The sequence below is a fragment of the Gasterosteus aculeatus genome, chromosome X (assembly GCF_964276395.1).
Source record: "Gasterosteus aculeatus chromosome X, fGasAcu3.hap1.1, whole genome shotgun sequence".
In the NCBI taxonomy this organism is placed as follows: domain Eukaryota; kingdom Metazoa; phylum Chordata; class Actinopteri; order Perciformes; family Gasterosteidae; genus Gasterosteus; species Gasterosteus aculeatus.
The window spans coordinates 3,656,179-3,674,980 of record NC_135698.1 but is presented as its reverse complement, the minus strand read 5'-3'; the positions used below and the strand labels follow the sequence as shown (position 1 = coordinate 3,674,980).

General features: G+C 42.5%; 2 protein-coding genes and 1 long non-coding RNA gene across 7 annotated transcripts in view; 2 read left to right on the top strand and 1 right to left on the bottom strand.

Moving 5' to 3' along the window:
* Nucleotides 1–12,879, top strand: part of nlrc5 (NLR family, CARD domain containing 5) — a 31,498-nt gene extending 18,619 nt beyond the window's left edge. For 2 of the 4 annotated variants that reach the window (XM_078082593.1, XM_078082592.1), the window contains exons 32-55: nucleotides 273–356; nucleotides 451–534; nucleotides 3,740–3,829; nucleotides 3,966–4,031; nucleotides 4,664–4,747; nucleotides 4,973–5,056; nucleotides 5,146–5,232; nucleotides 5,321–5,380; nucleotides 5,668–5,715; nucleotides 6,050–6,133; nucleotides 6,228–6,311; nucleotides 6,398–6,481; nucleotides 6,600–6,674; nucleotides 6,800–6,883; nucleotides 7,018–7,101; nucleotides 7,681–7,779; nucleotides 7,887–7,970; nucleotides 9,126–9,209; nucleotides 9,477–9,560; nucleotides 9,687–9,770; nucleotides 9,869–9,946; nucleotides 11,467–11,550; nucleotides 11,842–11,925; nucleotides 12,078–12,879. In XM_078082593.1, the coding sequence (XP_077938719.1) occupies nucleotides 273–356; nucleotides 451–534; nucleotides 3,740–3,829; nucleotides 3,966–4,031; nucleotides 4,664–4,747; nucleotides 4,973–5,056; nucleotides 5,146–5,232; nucleotides 5,321–5,380; nucleotides 5,668–5,715; nucleotides 6,050–6,133; nucleotides 6,228–6,311; nucleotides 6,398–6,481; nucleotides 6,600–6,674; nucleotides 6,800–6,883; nucleotides 7,018–7,101; nucleotides 7,681–7,779; nucleotides 7,887–7,970; nucleotides 9,126–9,209; nucleotides 9,477–9,560; nucleotides 9,687–9,770; nucleotides 9,869–9,946; nucleotides 11,467–11,550; nucleotides 11,842–11,925; nucleotides 12,078–12,159 (1,945 nt within the window). In that variant the 3' untranslated portion in view covers nucleotides 12,160–12,879. Of the gene's footprint in view, nucleotides 1–272; nucleotides 357–450; nucleotides 535–3,739; nucleotides 3,830–3,965; nucleotides 4,032–4,663; nucleotides 4,748–4,972; nucleotides 5,057–5,145; nucleotides 5,233–5,320; nucleotides 5,381–5,667; nucleotides 5,716–6,049; nucleotides 6,134–6,227; nucleotides 6,312–6,397; nucleotides 6,482–6,599; nucleotides 6,675–6,799; nucleotides 6,884–7,017; nucleotides 7,102–7,680; nucleotides 7,780–7,886; nucleotides 7,971–8,982; nucleotides 9,210–9,476; nucleotides 9,561–9,686; nucleotides 9,771–9,868; nucleotides 9,947–11,466; nucleotides 11,551–11,841; nucleotides 11,926–12,077 lie in introns of all 4 variants that reach the window. The other 2 variants (XR_013451132.1, XR_013451133.1) reach the window with 2 other exon arrangements.
* A 1,233-nt stretch (nucleotides 12,880–14,112) lies between these two features.
* Nucleotides 14,113–18,802, top strand: part of LOC120809049 (copine-2) — a 41,070-nt gene continuing 36,380 nt past the window's right edge. Inside the window, exons 1-3 of one of the 2 annotated variants that reach the window (XM_078082596.1) lie at nucleotides 14,220–14,360; nucleotides 14,785–14,899; nucleotides 16,112–16,312. In XM_078082596.1, the coding sequence (XP_077938722.1) occupies nucleotides 16,136–16,312 (177 nt within the window). In that variant the 5' untranslated portion in view covers nucleotides 14,220–14,360; nucleotides 14,785–14,899; nucleotides 16,112–16,135. Of the gene's footprint in view, nucleotides 14,361–14,784; nucleotides 14,900–16,111; nucleotides 16,313–18,802 lie in introns of both variants that reach the window. The other variant, XM_078082595.1, reaches the window with a different exon arrangement.
* On the bottom strand, nucleotides 15,842–18,056 carry LOC120809050 (uncharacterized). Its single transcript, XR_013451136.1, has 2 exons — nucleotides 17,775–18,056; nucleotides 15,842–16,333 (listed from the first exon to the last, which is right to left on the bottom strand). It is a non-coding gene; the product is annotated as an uncharacterized LOC120809050 (long non-coding RNA).

Sequence of the window (18,802 nt, the reverse complement as noted above, 5' to 3'; positions counted from 1 at the left end):
CTACTCTTTCTCACATTGCAAATATACAAATCTTTTCATTTGTTTGAATTATTTTTATTTTAGAGTTTGGGAGAAAAACTGAACATAATTGATTATTTTGTTATGAAATGTTGGTTTGAAGGAGTTTGGGTGCAGTGAGAGCTGTTTACTCTGCATGTTCTGTGACATGTACTTCTTTATCCGCACAAAATAAGGAAAGGAGAATGAAGGAAAGTGGGAACACACTGTAACTGTCTTAATGTAATGCTGATAGTTTTGCTGTGTTCACACAGGTTAACTCATTGTAGCTTGAAAGGTGACATCTTGGAGAGACTGCTTGAGATCCTACAGCAGGGTCCTCAGCTGGCTGACCTGGAGTACGTGCATATAAAACCCATTCTTACTCATACGTTAGCTGACGGACGTGTATACATGGTGTGGATGCTGGGTTATTCTTTATTTTGACTGCAGTTTATCAAGTAACCAACTGGAAGATGAAGGAGTGAAGACGTTTGTGGATTGTCTCCAAAAGCTTAAAATCACCACCTACGTAAAGTAAGATATGTGGAGTTTGATCATCTCCAGACCATTACATTACATTACATGTCATTTAGCTGACGCTTTTATCCAAAGCGACGTACAATAAGTGCATTCAACCATAGGGTACAAACAGAACAAGAAAAGTGCAATTTCCTCAAATAAGCCAATTTACAATTTGCTATAGATGAGTGACGGATGCGGGCGGCCACCGGTAGCCAGTGAAGAGAGCGGAGGAGTGGAGTAGTATGGGAGAATTTCGGAAGGTTGAAGACCAGTCGAGCTGCTGCATTCTGAATGAGCTGCAGAGGTCGAATGGTGGTGGCAGGGAGACCAGCCAGGAGGGAGTTGCAGTAGTCCAGGCGGGAGATGACAAGAGCCTGAATCAGTACCTGCGCTGCCTTCTGAGTGAGAAGTGGACGTATTCTCCTGATGTTGTAGCGCGTGTATCTACAGGATCGCGTTGTCGCGGTGATGTTGGGAGTCAGGGAGAGTTGGCTGTCGAGTGTGACGCCGAGGTTCTTAGCAGTCGAGGTGGGCGTTAGTACGGAGTTCCCAAAGTTGACTGTCAGGTCCTGGGTAAGCGAATCTTTTCCGGGAAAGAGAAGTAGTTCGGTCTTGTCGGGGTGGATTTTTAGATGGTGGGCGGACATCCACTGAGAGATGTCAGTTAGACAGGCAGAGATCCGAGCCGCCACCTGGGTGTCCGAGTGAGGGAAGGAGAGAATTAGTTGGGTGTCATCGGCATAGCTGTGGTAAGAGAAGCCATGCGAGCGAATGACAGCGCCAAGAGAGTTGGTGTAAAGCGAAAACAGGAGGGGACCCAGCACGGAACCCTGAGGAACTCCAGTAGTAAGAGGACACGGTTCCGACACAGATCCTCGCCAGGTTACCCGGTAGGTGCGGCCATCGAGGTCGGACGAGAGAAGGGAGAGAGCAGAGCCTGTGACACCAAGTTCCTGAAGGGAGGAAATAAGGATCTGGTGGTTGACCGTGTCAAATGCAGCAGAGAGGTCCAGAAGGATGAGGACAGAGGAGAGAGAGGCGGCTCTAGCAGTGTGGAGTTGCTCAGAGACAGCAAGGAGAGCAGTCTCTGTGGAGTGGCCTGCCTTGAAACCTGACTGGTGGGGGTCAAGGAGGTTGTTACAGTGGAGATAAGAGGAGAGTTGATTAAAGATAGCACGTTCAAGGGTTTTGGACAAAAAGGGAAGAAGAGAGACCGGTCTGTAGTTGTTTTCTTCAGAAGGGTTGAGGGTGGGTTTCTTCAGGAGAGGGTTGACTCTTGCCTCCTTCAGAGAATTGGGAAAACAGCCAGATGACAGAGCGTTGTTGATGAGAAAGGTAAGGAACGGAAGAAGGTCAGGTGCGATAGATTGTAGAAGATGTGATGGAATGGGGTCAAGAGGGCAGGTGGTCGGACGGGCAGAGGTTACTAGGGTAAGAATTTGGTTAGGAGAGAGGGCAGTGAAAGAGGAAAGTGAGGGCGAAAGAGGTGAGGTCGGTGCGACGCGAGAAGTAGGAGGTGGGTTTGAGATGGAGGAGCGTTTGTCAGCTATTTTCTTGGTGAAGTAGTTGACAAAGTCTCCCGGAAGAAGGGTGGAGGGGGGAGGAGGGGTAGGGGGTTCGAGGAGATTGGAGAAGATTGAGAAGAGTTTTTTGGGGAGAATGAGGATTCGATTTTGGATTGGTAGAAAGAGCTTTTGGCAGCAGAGATAGAGGCAGAGAACGAGGAGAGGAGAGATTGAAATTCAAGCAGGTCGTCAGGTCGTTTATATTTACGCCATCTCCTTTCCGACGCTCGCATGGTGGCTCTCATGGCACGGACCGGTTGAGACAGCCACGGAGCCGGAGGGGATTTGCCAGTCCGTCGTGTCGTAAGAGGGCAGAGAGAGTCTAGAGAGGAGGAAAGAGTTGAGAGGAGAGTCTCTGCAGCAGCGTTTGGATGCAAGAGTGAGAAGGAGTCAGTTGAAGGGAGAGCTGACAGAACAGAGGATGCCAGCGAGGAGGGAGAGAGGGAGCGAATATTGCGACGAGCCGGTATAGAGTTAGTCAATGAGGGAGGTTTGTTAGTTATAGAGAGTGGAAGGGAGTAAGAGATGAAGAAGTGATCAGACACATGAAGTGGAGTTACAGAGAGGTTAGTGGTAGAGCAGTTTCTAGTAAAGATGTAGTCAAGGTGATTGCCGGCTTTGTGAGTAGGAGGAGAGGGACTGAGTGACAGAGCGAAGGAAGAAAGTAGGTGTACGAGGTCAGATGACTTCTCTGTCTGGATGTTGAAGTCACCCAGGAGGATGAGCGGAGGTCCATTTTCGGGGAAATTAGACAGGAGAATGTCCAGTTCTTCCAAGAAATGACCTAAGGAGCCTGGCGGACGGTAGAGGACAATGATGGTTAATTGTACCGGGTGAGTGATTGTTACAGCATGGAATTCAAAGGACAATGGGGTGGATGGTGGTAGAGGGTAGAGAGAAAAGCTCCATTTGGGTGAAATGAGTAGACCTGTGCCACCACCCCTACCAGTAGGCCTGGGAGTGTGGCTGAAGGAGAAGGCGGAGGAGAGAGCGGCTGGGGTGGATGTGTTCTCAGGTGTGATCCAGGTCTCGGTCAGAGCAAGGAAGTCGAGTGACTGCTGGATAGCAAAGCCGGAGATGAAGTCAGCCTTGCGAGTCGCTGACTGGCAGTTCCAGAGACCTCCTGTGACGAGGTGCTGGACGTGTGTGGAGCGGGTGGGATAGGAGAGAGAGGAGAGGTTACGATAGAGAGCAGATCTAGCCCGAGGCCTGTAGTATCTGCGGGAAGAGATTCGAACAGGCACGGGTGAAGGGGTCAAACACATTTTTAAAAATAGCAGAAGAAGGCGCCGCATTCAGCCGCCCCGAAGACTCCACGAAAGACTCCCTTGTCTTTGTTCTGAAGACCAAAATAACTTACACCAGCTGTACTTAACAAAGTATTTTATTTTATTGAAGGTATTGTTAGAAATAAAAAAGATAGGATATCTGGTAAATGACATACATGTCACATACATTTAGAAATGCAGCTAGGCCCGTGTTAATTGATTACAGTCTGATGTTGTCGTTTACCCTTAAATGCAAATATGTGATTTAACAACAAAGGTCACACACTATGTGTATTTAGAGAACGTTTGACAGTGAAATTACACATCGGTCAGTAAATGGTATGAATGGCACTTTTGTGGTCTTTAATGTGTCTCTATGCACAGTTTGAGCAACAATGGCCTGACTCAGAAGGGGCTCTTGGATGTGGCCGACACGCTGCGCACCTGTGACAACGTCTGTGGCGTAGAGATCAGGTGGGTCTGTGCAGAGGGGAAAAGAGTTAATAAAGTGCTGCTTTGTGAAAAAAAAAAAAAAAACACAGAGAGATGTCTAAAAAACTATTCTTCCCCGTCTTTCTCTTTGTCCATGAACTCAAATTTCTGCCTATAGTTTAAATGCAGAAGACAGGTGTGTCATCTGGTTTACACATGATGAAGATTGTGAGAGAACGCTGAGGTAGGATAATAATCCCTTATTGCAGTAGTACAAGTAAGTACTGAAGCGTTTGAATGATGAAGTAGGGTTGTATGAAGTACTTCTCCATGGTCAGTGTATTTCCTATAGAGGGGAGGATTTGTGAGATTTTCCCTGCTAAATTAAAATGTTTGTTAAAGTAGTGATTTGGCTTTGAAGAGAGCAGATTGAAATTTTACTAATTCCCACATGGTTAAAATATATAAGCAAAAATATAGTAAATATAATGTACACTTAAACTGACTTATTAGGTGGACCTTTCTGTTAAATGGCAAATAAACGTATTACTGCTGACCTCGTCCTCAACAATGCTTTCCTTCTATGTCAGTTGGTCATCGTCTGGAACCAGTTTGTTTCTCCAAACTCGGGCCGTACAACGAGGCGTTTACCGTCACTTACTACGGATGAGAACCTCATACAACCTCGCTTAAAAAATCTTAATTATCCCTCTAACCGTACCAATGTTTTTTGAATGGCATGTGAGATGTCCATCCAACAGAATTCATTTCCATACGTAACTGTGCCAAATTGTCAGTGATTTCTACACACACACTGGATTTCTTGCAACCTTCGAAAAGGCTTCACGTGTTCTTTTTCAACCTCTTGTTTGCCAGCGTCACAGATAGTGGTTTGGAACGTGACCATCTGGTCAGATTAGCAGAGATCATCTCCGTCTCTCCAAGTCCAACCAAACTGGAGTGAGCACACCATATTTTAATATGAACTTCTTTGTCTCTTGAGTCCCGCCTGGAAAAGAATGTTTGTTTTGATGAGAGAGAAAATGTTGTATTGTCCCATTATGATTGACACTTTCTTGATAAACTTAATGTGAATATATGAATAAAAATGATCCGTAGGACATCCACTGGTCTCTGTGTCTCCGGTTGTCCGGTTCATTTGATTACTCTGAGGTCTGCCCACAGGTTCAAGAACAACTTTCTGCAGTCGGATTGGATTGAAGACTTTGTAAAACTCTTAAACAGCAGTCAGAGAGGATTTAGCGTGAGGTATGAAGACGTACATTACACGTTGCCCGTGTGGGAACATTTCTTACGTGGCTTGTTTCTGAGCTGTACCACACTGTCTACCTTTCAAGTATTGATGAGCGTTGGATCAGATCCGAGGAAGCCGTTAGTCTGTTGTGCCGCTGTCTTTATCTCAGCAGCAGCATACACACCATCAGGTATGCAGATACATACAGAACATCGAAACTTGCGTTAGAATAGACACATTATGTTTAAATAAGGGTACTAATTATGTTTACTTTGCAGGGTTCAGCACACCACTCTTCATCTGTCTTTGGTGAACTCCACTGAACTGACCTCAGTCAGGTGATATATTTAGGTTCTATCTTTAAAATAAGTACCCTCTCACTCCAAAATGTGTTTATCTAATTGTACCTTCCCTCAATTATTAAATGAATGATACAAGACACCAGATTTCCCGAAGTGGGAACTTTTTCTTGTACTTAAACTTTAAAGCAGCAGGATATCCAGACATCACGTCCAGAAAACTAGAAATCTCCAAACACTGAGGGACGTCTTATATTGTTAATGTCTAGTGGGGCCACTTTGTGTTTACTATCTATATTTGACTTGTTTTTTTTTCTTCTTCTTAGTGATGACTCTGCAGATATGACTCCATTACTGGCCACAAAGAAAATTGGGTATTTATTTTCTTTACATGCTCAGACGTTATTATCTAGCAGGATCCCTTTGTGGTCCCGCTGTTTGACTGGCACAATATCAACTTCGTGGCCGCCTTGCTTTAACAAGGAAGTGCAATGCAATATCTCTCAGAAACAAATCAAACATCAGCCGGTAAAGGTATCTTTAGTCTGACATGGACATAATTTTTTGTAAGCAAGCAACACTAAATGTTTGGAAATTTAGAAATTGTTTTCTTATTTTGAAAGAAAAACAGAAACAATGCTTGCATGTAACTTTCTGGCAGTGGTTCTGGTCCCTGAGAAAGTCCACCTTTCCTCTCATGTCTTCCAGCCTCATGGACTGTGCAGTGGAGGGACATCACCTTGCATCTATGAAGAGCGTCATCCAGAGATGTCCTTCACTGACAGAGCTGGAGTTAGTACTTTCTATTTCCTGTATGAATATTGTGCACAAGGCTACAATAAAACAGAAGAGGAATTAAAGAAATGTTTTTCTCTCATCGTCACAGTTTGTCCCACAACAGTCTGGGAATAGACGGCGCTGAGTTTCTCTGTTCTGTGCTGCCCTCGCTGCCAAATCTCACTTCTCTCAGGTGAGAGTTTTTCTCACATCGGACACCAAGATAAAGATCTATTTTTAAATTCTAGAATGCTAAGCAACTAATTTTGTCTTGTGCAGTATTGGTTCCAAAGAGGCGTCTGTGGCTGTGGTTGAGAAGCTGTCCGAGGCCTTGCTGCAGGCTGCAGCCATTCAGTGCTTAAAGTGAGCCACACACACACATCTTATGACCTGTCAGGAGCATTTCCTTTCAGAAAAAAAAATAAAAATCTGGCACTACGTTCACATGTTCAGAATTTTACATTTTTTTTCCCTCTCCCAGTCTGTCAGGTCATGCGGTTAGTGACACAGCAGCCAAGATCATGACCAAAATGTTGCCTCGCCTAAGATCCCTCAAGTAAGCCTTGAGTAACCGTTTCATTACATTAATGGATCAATCGCCAGCATCTAAATCTCATGAAGTGTTCATAGACGGCTCGTTATTAGTAGACAATCAGTAATGTTGCCGTTGGGCCCTTCTAGTCTGTCTCACTGTGGGTGGTCTGCGTCTGGAGGGCTGCAGCTGATCCAAACACTTGCAGAATGTGTCCGTCTGGAAACCCTTTGGTAAGAGACACGCTCACACACACCAGCATATAAATGAATGAACTTGGGTACAAACGTCTGAGTACAGGGTGGCTTCTAGAAGGTCGGTGCGTCTCTGTTTGTGTGTGCACTCATTTTCTTTGTGCGCTCCCAAGTCTGGACTGCTTGCAGCTGAATGAGGACGGCAGGATGTCCCTGGCGCAGACGCTAAGGAAAATCAACTCCCTACGCAGTCTCAAGTAATAAACCTGTCCTACTGTAGCTTTCTCACTCTGAGCCGCTGACATTTCGATCTCTTTTAGATACTCATTAAGTATTTATTCAATTTACGGAGCTATGCCCGCCAAGCTATTTCCTCACTGTAGTGATACAGGGACACTTAACTGACACCTATCAAGTTCCACTCTGATTATCTGGTCTATTTATGATTGGGTGCTCCCACTTTAGCTGCCAAGCTCTCTCTCCCTTCTCACAGCGGTCAGCATACCAGCTTGTCATCGGGCGGGATGGGGCGGGGTCCCGATCCCGAGGGAGGGGATTTACAATTCCCAGTTCTCTCATAAGTTGTAAATTGCTATTCAATGATGAGCAGGAAGGTCTGAACAGAGACTGCAGAAATGTTGTTTAAATACATATTATACTTAGATGGATAATCATCCTCCTCACGTGAGATATATATGTATATATATATATATATATATATATATATATTACTAGTTTGGAACCAATTCAACAATTTTACAGAGCATTTCATTGCATGGTTGAGAAGTAATTTTCGACCTTTAATCATGCATGTTGTGTGTGTGTGTGTCGGCCAGGCTAAATAAGATTGCCACGACAATGGGACCATCACAAGCAAACGGTGTGCTAGATCTTCTAGCTGCTATGGAGGGACTCACACAAATGCAGGACATAGAGTGAGCATGTTGCACATAAACCAATATGAATAATCGCATTCTAGTCCGTCGTGGACGGCACGTTGGCGTCAGTGATGCTGGATGTGTTGTTTCCGTCGTTGTTCCAGGTTGAAGGGCTGGAGGATGGCTGATAGAGGAATAGAAGAGCTGACCAGACTCCTTCCCTTCTGGACGGAGCTCAGAAAGATCAGGTAGGCAGGAAGGTTTTGGGCACTCAAAAACTTTTGGGTACCTTTGTGACTGTTTTGTCAGATTTAGGGAATTCAAATTAAATATTTATTATATTTGCTATCGTTTGCTAAATTATTTTGGACATGAAAGCCGCAGTTTAAAAGTTACGAGCTTAATATTTTGGCCAAATACCTGCATGATTGTCAATTCATACTTAAATCAATCAAATTGTATGTATATAGTATCTTTCCATTTGATCTAATTGAATTCATAGAGCTTTAAGCAAGCTAAAAGAAAAATAGTCAAATTAGAATGAAAATTAAACAAGAAAAGGAATTTGTATAGACACTTAAGCACGAAAACATTGTAGAAATATGAATTAATGGTTCAGTTCTAAACACAATATTGTTAAGCCTTGTTTCATTTTCATGTTTTGTAAATCTGCAGATAATCATTTTATGGTTTTTGAAAGACTTTGGATGAGGAGAGGCCACTTTGCTTGTTGTTTGGAGGGAACTATTCATGCAGCGGTTATAACAACAACAACAATGTCCCGTGTTCCATTGCCGTTCATTTGCTTTATATCTTAAAATGATACAAATAATGAGATGCTTTGGTATCATTGGCTATATAACTAATATAGTTAGGCTATCAATGATAGTCATGCCCAATGCTTTAACCTTCTTGTGTGATGTGAGCATTTGCTGACATCGCCTTCTTAATGTGGACCAGCTGCTGCCATTAGCAGGTGTTTCCTTTTTCAAATGTTGGACAAACGTGGCCTTCATTTTGTGCGGTTGCATTTGTTTATTTATTGTATTGCTCCTCTACTGGCATATCTTGTATCTTTATATATATATGTATATATATAATTTTTTTTTTTTTTTTTTCCTATTGCTTAATTTGAAAAACATTTACTTTAGGGAGTTTGTTTTGTGTTTGTTAATTTTCCTCCGTGTGTTCGTTTCAACTTGCCCTTAGTGCGGCATGTGTGTTTAAAATGTTTTACACAATCTCACCTTGACTTCGCAGTGTGTTGGGACTGCAGCTAACCCTGTGACCTCAGCACCCCCAAGCGGTGGTATCAAAGAAGAAATTGCATTCTGCCTCCTAACTATTCATCACTACATGTTGTACATTTACTGTTTCGTGTGTGTCCATGTGTCTGCTTCCAGTCTATCAAAGAACCTCATCAGCGACCACATGGGAGAAATGCTGCTGGAGGCTTTGAACAGCTGCACTCATCTGGAAGAGCTCCAGTAAGGACAAAGGATAAAACATGTTTTTATATGCGGCTCATTCCTGTAAATGCTTTTCTCAGAGATGAGAATGATGTCTTCATCCACGCTTGCATTGTTTGTGTGATGAAACCTTGCGTGTTTTCAAATAGTGTTCACTGCTGCAAAACAATTATTTCCCCTGTAAACTCTTCAGCTGTAGTATGTATTGTTGTGTCATTTCTATTGTTTGTATTTTGTGAGTTAGACACACATCAGTAATATCATTATCTGTTTGTACTTTCTTAGTCTGCCTAGCAACAGTCTCGGCAATGTCACGGCCGCTAAGATGGCCCTCGTTCTACCGTCACTGACAAACATCACTGTGCTTGAGTAGGTCACACATACACACACACACACACACACACACACACACACATTTCTTGTTGACGTATGCTTGTCAGTTTTTACTTGTCCTGAGGTTTATGTTCTTTATGCACACGTGTGTCTTTTTTCCAGTATTTCAGAGAACAGTATTGGATATGAAGGATCAGTGAGCCTGTCCAAAGCAATAATGTGCATGAAGAACCTCACCAAGATCTAGTAAGACTCCCAAGCTTCTCCCGCTGTTTTGGACTAGGTATAATATATACTGATTGTATGCTGTGATAAAATGTTTATTTTCTCGTATTGTCTGGCAGTCTGACCTCTGTTGGGACTTCAGAGCTGTGTCCTGTAGCTGCCAGTCTGGCCCACTGTCCCCTCCTACAGGATGTGGGGTAAGATGAAAAAAGGATCCTATAATACATGTGTTGTAAATAATGAGTAAGACAAATATTACAGGGACCCCTCTAGTTTTTTTTTTGAAAGGATCGCAAAACAACTGTGTAGTATAGTGGCATCTAGGGCTGCAACAACGAATCGATAAAATGAATTCGATATTAAGAGTCAGCAACAAATTTCAACGCAGAGTTGAAGAGAGTTGAGAGTGTGAGAGTTTGTTAGCGCGTGCGTCTGTGAGTAGTGTAGAGCAGCGGCCCCCAACTTTTTTAGCCTCACGGACCGCACGACAAAAAAAATGTGTAAAGAGTGATGTATGTAAAGAATCTGGTTGTTTTTCAAAACAAAATGATTGGATTCTGGAGAAAAAAAATCTCTGTGGCCTGCTACCACTGGTTGCTACCACAAGTTCTGACGTTTACTGTTTTGTATTTTTTTTTTTATGTATATATAAATTATTTATTGTTCAGCTGAGGTCCCTTTAAACATATACGTTTTTTGTGCACTTTATTTAAAAAAAAGCCTATATATTGGGCTTATGTCCATTTATAAAAAATATTACAACCTGTTTGTGCACTTTCTGAAGATTTTTTAAACTATGAATTTGCACTGTCAGTTCTGTTTTTGAATAAAGGTTAGAAATTAATAAAAAAAATGTTATCCCAAAAAATATATTAATCAATTCAGTCAAAATAATCGTTAGTTTTAGCCCTGGTGGCAACAAACAACATGAGTCTCTGCATGTAGATGTCAAAATGTTGAATCAAATTTGCATTCATGCAATCACACAGTCGAGTAAATCAGCAGGGTTTAAGCACTCAAGTGTTTAGCCTTTCAACTGGTCACATTTGTCTATTCCATTTGCACTGTTGACCTGTGGCAAATAGTGTCAACTGTGTGGACCTTGTTGGGATCAGTAACACAATGCAAACCATCCAAGACTAATGTTGTAGCTCCCTGCTTTCACTACGACATACAATCCCAACAACGTTGGCAGCAGCAGTCAGCCGTCTGTGTTTAATATAGTGCCAAGTGAAACCCTTGGATTTCTCTGCGTTTTAGCAAAATGTAATAAAAACAATAGTAACATAGAAACAATAGCAATGATCTCTACCAAATGAATGTTTGGTGCCAATTATTTTCATGTGCTTTTAAAGAAATAGGCCGTAACTAACCAATAACTACAATCTCAACTCTTTTTTGGGCAAAAGTGACTTTTAGAAGCTTTTTTAGAGGTATTTTCTAAAGGAGTTTTCATACTTCTTTTTGGTATTGAGATCATATAAAAAAATATGCCAATTTGGAAAACAGCTGTCTGATTATTATTGATCTACCCTGAGTGCATTTGCCTATTACAGCGAGCCGTCACCTTCTTGGCGCTGTCTATGGGACATAAACATGATGGATTTCATGTTCATGTATGATTTAAAATGACAAGTTTGTCAGCTCTGAGCTGAATGTTAAGAGGGATTGATTGTCCTGTGAGATGCCACACAGCTATGTATTTTTCTTTTTCTAGTCTCGGATGGAATAATTGTGGGGATAAAGTGGCACTGGAGCTGGTCCGAGTTATGCCTCTCTGTCAGAAGCTGAGGAGAATAGAGTGAGTGTTTGAACACACACACACACACACACACACACACACACACACACACACCAGTTTTAGTTGTTTTCAGTATTGTATTTAGTCGTAGCTTTTGATAATAGAGATTAGTTTTGAGATTTTGGTTTCCTAAAATCAGGCTTTCATTGTCAGGCATTGTCATATATGAAATGGGCTCCTTTTGGGTTTAAATTACATTCCTCTGTAGTTGACCTACTTGATCCCCACACACTTAACACTATGAGGCAATTAAACGGTACGTGCGTTCAGTATGTTTTTGATTTCTCCCAGTCTGGAGTCAAACGCCATCAGTGTCTCTGGAGCGGAGGCCTTGGTTAAAGCTCTACAGCCGTGTCCTGCTCTGCAGATGATCAGGTAAACTTTCTGTCATGGTGTCTCCCTCTTTGTTTTTCCACATACGGTTAGTGTCTTGTAACAGCCATCGTAATGCTTCAAATCAACTACACATAGTTATATAGAAACAATGAGAATTTAACCACCATCACAACCACCCCTGTGCTTTTCAGGTTGTGGAGGAACAACGTCTCCGCTATTGAGGCCCAGACGCTCAGTCTGAAGGAAAGGAGACTGAACTTCTCCTCCACCTAACATGCTTTGAATGTTTCCCCTGAACTGCGACCACATGGAAGTATGAGGAATGATTTTATAGCAAATGATTACGTCATGATCATGTCACACGATGTGTATGAATACCTTCAATCGGTTGTGCATGTGAGGACTGCAGCAGCAGGCGTGTGTAATAGAAGGCTTAAAGACCACTGTGTGGTGAACCGCGAACGCTTTTGACATTTTGCCTAAATGTAAATAATGTTAAGATGAAACAACACAATTATTTTTGGCCCGACCATTCCAGTCTGTTTGCTGTGGGCTTTGTACACACTGCCCTCCTCTTTGTACACTATGAACCTAAAGGGCCACGATTCCAGTAACTTCCATTTGAGAAAGCAGGTATGCAGACTTTTCATTATTTTGCACCGTAATGTGTTAACAATAATTAGAGGCCACATAAGTGAAAACACAACAAATCATAAAATTACAGTAAATGTTCTCTAACCATCATTTTAGGTTGTGGTCTCTATCCAAACTGCGTATTTATTTCTTCCGATATTTTGATGAATTAATAATTAGACGTTATTTAAACTGACAGAACTGTTTTTACAAGGACACAGGATTTGAATGAGCAGGGGCCGAGATGTGTTTGGGACTGTAGATAATCTTCTTTAGGGGGGTTTGGCTTTAAGGTTTCGGAGCAGCCTCGACCTCTAACATGGCAAATCTTGCTTGACATTAAATTATTCAAAAAATAAAGACTAAATTGAGTGATGGCCTTTTTTTACACCTTCTTTCTTTCTTAACTTTTACCTAAAAAATGTTATACAAACACAACCCAATATCCTCTTAAGTTGTGTCTTTACATAACTTGCTAATGTATTTTTTCCTGAAAAAACAATTTAATAGAACCTGGTATCAAGTACATAAGTACATTTCCTAAACTCAGCACAAAGGGTGTTTCATAACTGGCTCATATTTATATCGACAGGAGCAGCTGAAACAGCAGCTGCGCCCGTCAGTGACAAACTTGAGACTCAGTCACAGGACTTCAGTTCCCTCAATGAGGTGCAGTCTGCTCCTCTCCTCTATTAAAGTACTCCACTTATTTTCAGTCATGAAGTTCAGCTCACTCACCAGCCAGAGGAACAGCTGTATCGTGGTCTGTGGCTCTGGAGGGAGCCTTTCAAAGTTATGAAATATAGCAACTACCCAGTGGTGTCAAAAAGGTTACTTTGACTTCAAACTAAAGCAGAAATCCTGCTACAAAGTGACCATGTATGATTTGAAAAACTGAGTTGTATAGTGACCAATATAGGATGCAGTTTTTTGGGAACAAAGGTCTTGATATCTTTGCAACTTATGCCTCGATCTTGACAAATAGAACATATAACTGTTGTGGATTCATAGATTCAATTAATCAAATAAATTACAATATTGTAAAAACACTGCAACCTTATTGCCTCAACAACGATAAAGTAGCCTCCCAATCAAACAGCATAAACAGTAATCCAACAATGGGCTATGATAATAATCCATGTAGAAAAAAAACACTAAACGGTCCAATTAAAATTTGTTTTTTCAGTATTTGCATCCGTTTTTTAAAATGTTGTGGTTAATGCTGAGACTGTTAAGTGAAATAGCTTAATGCTTTTTACACCACGGGTAGCTGTAATAAATAGAACACATTTAGGTCGTAGTACCTGTTTTAACCACAAAAGGGTGACAGAGGAACATTATATCAATAGATTCCCCTTATTAGACTATAAAATACAAAATGCACATTACAGAAATAGAAAAGCTGCTCTAATTTATAGTATGCTGGTAATTAACATAACACATGGGAGTGCCATGTCTCCCGGAAATATTAACACGGTTTCTGGTTCTAATTACACGAAACATTATCCTAAACAGAAGCGCTCTGATTCGCCTTGACGCTTTTATTTTGTAAGGAGAGCTCTCGGTACTTCCGGTAGTGCGATAGCACCGTCAGCTTGACGCATCTCGGTCCATCAGCGCAGAGAACAGAGTCCAGGTGGCTGAGAGGATGATTTACGTTCACACACTGTTGCGCCTCGCAGGATTCACGGGATAAAAAATGGCAACTGTAACTTCAGTTCTTACCCTTTGGTAGAAAAACAAAAGCTTTGGGGCCTTTTATTTCTCCTCACTAAGCAGGGTAATTAAAGAAATTGCATACTGACAAGCGACAAGAAGAAGTTGGACGTCATTTCTTTGAGGTAAGTGTGCCATCAGTTTTCATTTTCGTTCATCTTTGGTATTGATTAGTAGACGATTGACAGGAGCTGGTGTTTGTTGATGGATCGATACAGAGGCGCCGCTATGACACGCCAGTACAAATGACTTTAAGTGTCAAGCCCGTTGTAATGTTTATCCATTTTATCTTTGTGCAAGTGCGAAAGTGAGTTGCGGCTTTGCTGTATTGATCTGTTTTCAATTTGAATTGACAGGCCTCTAAATGATTAGTGTTTACGTGTTGCACATCCGTTCCATTGGCCCCTTCAACCTCACGCTTCATGGCAGACAGGACGTGTAATCAGACCTAATGACCGTGCAGGTCTCACTGCTATAAACTAGGATTACGCGGCTTCCGTGCTGTTCTGCTCGTCAACCGGTCGCACTCCGCTCGCTCCCTCTGCTCAGTTGTGACCTCCTGCAGAGAGGGGACTGAGGTGTGGATGTGAAGTGTGACTGACGGCGGGGTTTGAACGTCTTCAGCAGGGTCAGTGCGACCCAGAGGCCCCAACGGATCAGTCAGGTTTGTGCATCCGCCTCCTCCTGCTGCTGTGTCGTCCACGCGTACCTGCAGTGCACGCAAACAAAAACACACGAGGCGGTTCCAAGCCGAGGTGACATCTGCCGCTTTGGGATCGCTATTTGAAGACAGGTTTTCTTTTTTCTCTCTTCATTATTTTAGATAACACCCCTGATCAAAGTAAAACACAAGACTGACGAACACGCTAGAGAAGTTGAGAAGTAGACATATTGAAAACAGCTGTAATGGTCAATTACAACATCCTGTGTAATTTCTGTAAGTGGCGCTTTTTAACGACGGGTGCTAACAGACATTTTGTGTCTTTTTTTTTTTTTTCATGAGCTCATATAAAGGGAAAAAAGGCAGTGGGATCTTTAATCGATACAACCATGTTCAGCCATGTCAGACGGCCTTTCACCCCCGAGTGAGAAAATGAAAGAAAGAAAACAAAACAAAGTATTTTCAGTACATCACCACTACCAGTGACATCATAGGAGTAGACCGGCAGGAGCACGCTGGTTATGACACATTAGTATCTTAGCAACAGACAGCATCCTTTTAGCTTGCCGCTCAGAGAACAAAACCACCCAGATGGACACAAGGTGCTCTGTGGTTTTTCTGTCCTTAATGCCTCTCTGAAATCATTCCAAATGTGAGTTATTACAGGGAACAGCATGTTCTGACATGTTTTTCTTACACAAAAATAAATGCATGTTTTCTCGCCTTTTTTTTCCCTTCCATGCGGCGTCTCCATGTTGGACGCTTTTATGTTTGCAGTGATTTTGTTGTTTTTGTGCGCCTGTCTGTGTGTGTGTGTGTAAGAGAGAGATTCTACAACAAGGTCAATGTGCATTACAGGGTCTTTCATTCTGCGTATGTTTACAGCTGTGTTGAAATCCTGTATTTCAAGCAAGGCGGCAGCATTACTCTCATTAACTGAAGCCATTAGAGGTTGTGCACTTTTTAATCTTTTTTTATGTTACACATACTTCTAAAGTGATTAAACATTAAATTGATATCTTCATGTGTATCTCCCTCTGTAAACTGATTTCTGTTGGGAAATACGCAATCTGCCTGGCAACAGATATTGACACCCGTCGTGTTGGTAGCGGCTTATTCTCCTCTCCAATTGTATTTTTCTGAAATTCATCATTTTGCCTTCTGTCAGTGGAAGACACACACACACACACACACCTAAATTCCTCTGCATTCCAGGACATATCATTGTGACCCCAGACCATGGCCTACACCCTGGGCTCCACCACTGATGGCCCGCCGCGCAGTGTCGGACCTCAGCACTGCGTCACCCGGGTGGAGCTGTCCGTCACCGCAGCGAGCCTGCTGGACCGAGATGTAGCCTCCAAGTCCGACCCCTTCTGTGTTCTCTTCCATGAGGTTGACGGAAACTGGGTGGAGGTAAGGATGGATGGAGAAAAGCTGACAGATGGAGAGATAATAAGATAATAAGATGAAGAGATGGGCTGGTGAAAGAGAGCGACAAAAGGGCATGTTTTGTTTTTTTAAAGCAGGCGGTAAAGGGAGAGGAATCCTCACAGGAAGGCAAATGGCAGGTTGGAGGGAAAAGGCTGAACGTGGGTAATATATTGTTTGGATCATTAGGAGTCAAACCCATCTTTGGTGCTTCTCCATGCTGTTTATTCAGGGAAGTGGAGACAAGAAGCCAAAAGGGAGGCAAAAAATAAAATAAGATTTAAAATAGGATGAAGATTTCTATAAACGTCAGATGTGCTTTCAGGGTCACGTCCAACTCGTTTTGTTTGTTGTGTGCTTTGCCTTGTACACAGTAAATGTTATGAGCCAGATCCAAACTCATGATGTCTTGACCATCTGGCATGAGCCCCTGCGTGCCGAGCCCAGCAGGACTGGTGAACGTTCTTCAAACGTTGCTCTTGCACTCCACAGGCGTCATTACGGCTGCCAAGTTAATTACGCACGGTCCTACAGCAGGTTCCATGATGGGCCACTACAAGCTCAATTCTGATAGATCTATATAAGTCTGTATTGATCTATGGTTTGTACTAAGGGTGTAACCGTGGTTTAGACATTGGGTGGGTCCGCTGGACGGCCGACGGGGGGGTTTATCCAACGGTTCATAAGAGAAAGGAAACATATATTTTACATATTTTCTGCTGTATATTGGGGGGGACAGATTGTTTTTTTCTCAATATTGGGGGTGGGACACGACCCCCCCCCCCCAAAGGATGCGTGGTTACTAGGGGTGTAGCGATTAATTTTAACAACGATTCGATTCGAATCACGATTCACGGTTGCCGATTCGATTCATGGACGATCTGGGTTAATTTAGAACGATTCGATTCGATACATTGACTTGAAATCGATTCAGTAACTTTACTGGACAGTGCAGGCAAAGTTTGTGAGATCCCTGTTGTTTCTTGTAAGGAAATCAGGTTTAAATTAATTATGGATATTATAAACCAGCAAACAACAATTAATGGCAAATGTATTAACCTTTTATTTGAATCAAGTGCCATTTTCAATGTAAACATTACATTTTATCCAAAGCGACTTACATTACACTTTAAACCCATGGCTTTTTACATTTTTTTGCCCGGGGAGCAATTAGGGGTTAGGTGTCTTGCTCAGGGACACTTCGACTTGAGACATGGGGCAGCCAGGACTCGAACCACCAACCTTGCGGTTCCCAGCGCACCCGCTCTACCCCCCACCGCCACGACGACCCCCACATTACACAACAATTACACAATGTTTGGATCAATTCACAGAACCCCGGATTTTCAACCACATCGTAGGGTCGCACGTCTTTACAGATAAACTTGTTGCTGTGATGTTGAGTTTGGTGCTGGCGAGGCCTGAGGTGTCTGCAGAGCTGAGTTACCTGCTGCTGCTGCAGCGGTGACGCTGCTAGAGGTCCTGACTGTCGGCGTTGTTTAATCCCACGGCGCCTCAGTAGATGGCCGGAAAGATTCGCCGCGTTTCCGTGTTTTTTTAAAAATTTGTCTTCTACATATTCTACAAACAGCGACCGACTTATTTAGAACACCTCCGTGTTTGCAAAAGCCAAAATGTTTCCACGCGCTGGATCGATAAGTTGGTTTGTAAATGTCTCGCTCGCAGTCGTCTCCTCGACGCTGTGTTTTGTTGTTGTTCAGAGTTTCGCGCGGCTGCCGGTGCGTACTGATGACGTCACAGACAGGCAGACTGAATCGAGTAACGTTTAACGCGTCTAAAGTGCTAAAAAACAAACACACAAACACGCATCCACACCGTTTTTGTACTTAAATCCAATGTGCAGTTTCCAAGTATCGATACAATCGATTATGTACCATTTCAATCGATTTGTAATCGATATATGTCGTCCGGAATGCCGATTTGCGGAGCACAGATCGATTCAGTTGGATCGCAGGAATATAAATCGATCAATCGATTCAGTGAATGAATCGTTACACCCCTAGTGGTTACGCCCTTGGTTTGTACGAATTAGCATATATTCAGCATCTCTCTTTAGGTGACCCAGCTAAACCTTATTATTTTGTTCAATATGTGTTTCATGTAAACTGCTCAATAGCACACAATGGGCTTGATTGTTAATCCTGAACGCTTACTTCTGCTGAAAAGATTGCAGAGTATTGCACTCACTGCCCTTTCTGGACCTGTTAGAGAAGGACAAGTTCGATTACATGAAAAAAACGTTTTTATACAAGAAATGAAATGTATTCCTTCTAAAATTCAAGTACATCGTTATTATAGATGGGAGCTAAATCTTGCATGCTTTCTTTTACAGCACTGTTATTAACTTGGTGTCTGAGCAGCACAGTGTCTCTTTGGTTGAGAAGAAAGCTCAAACAAGCAACGTTCTGGGATGTCAGAGTGCACTTTGCTCAGCATTTGGCTCCATTAAACTAG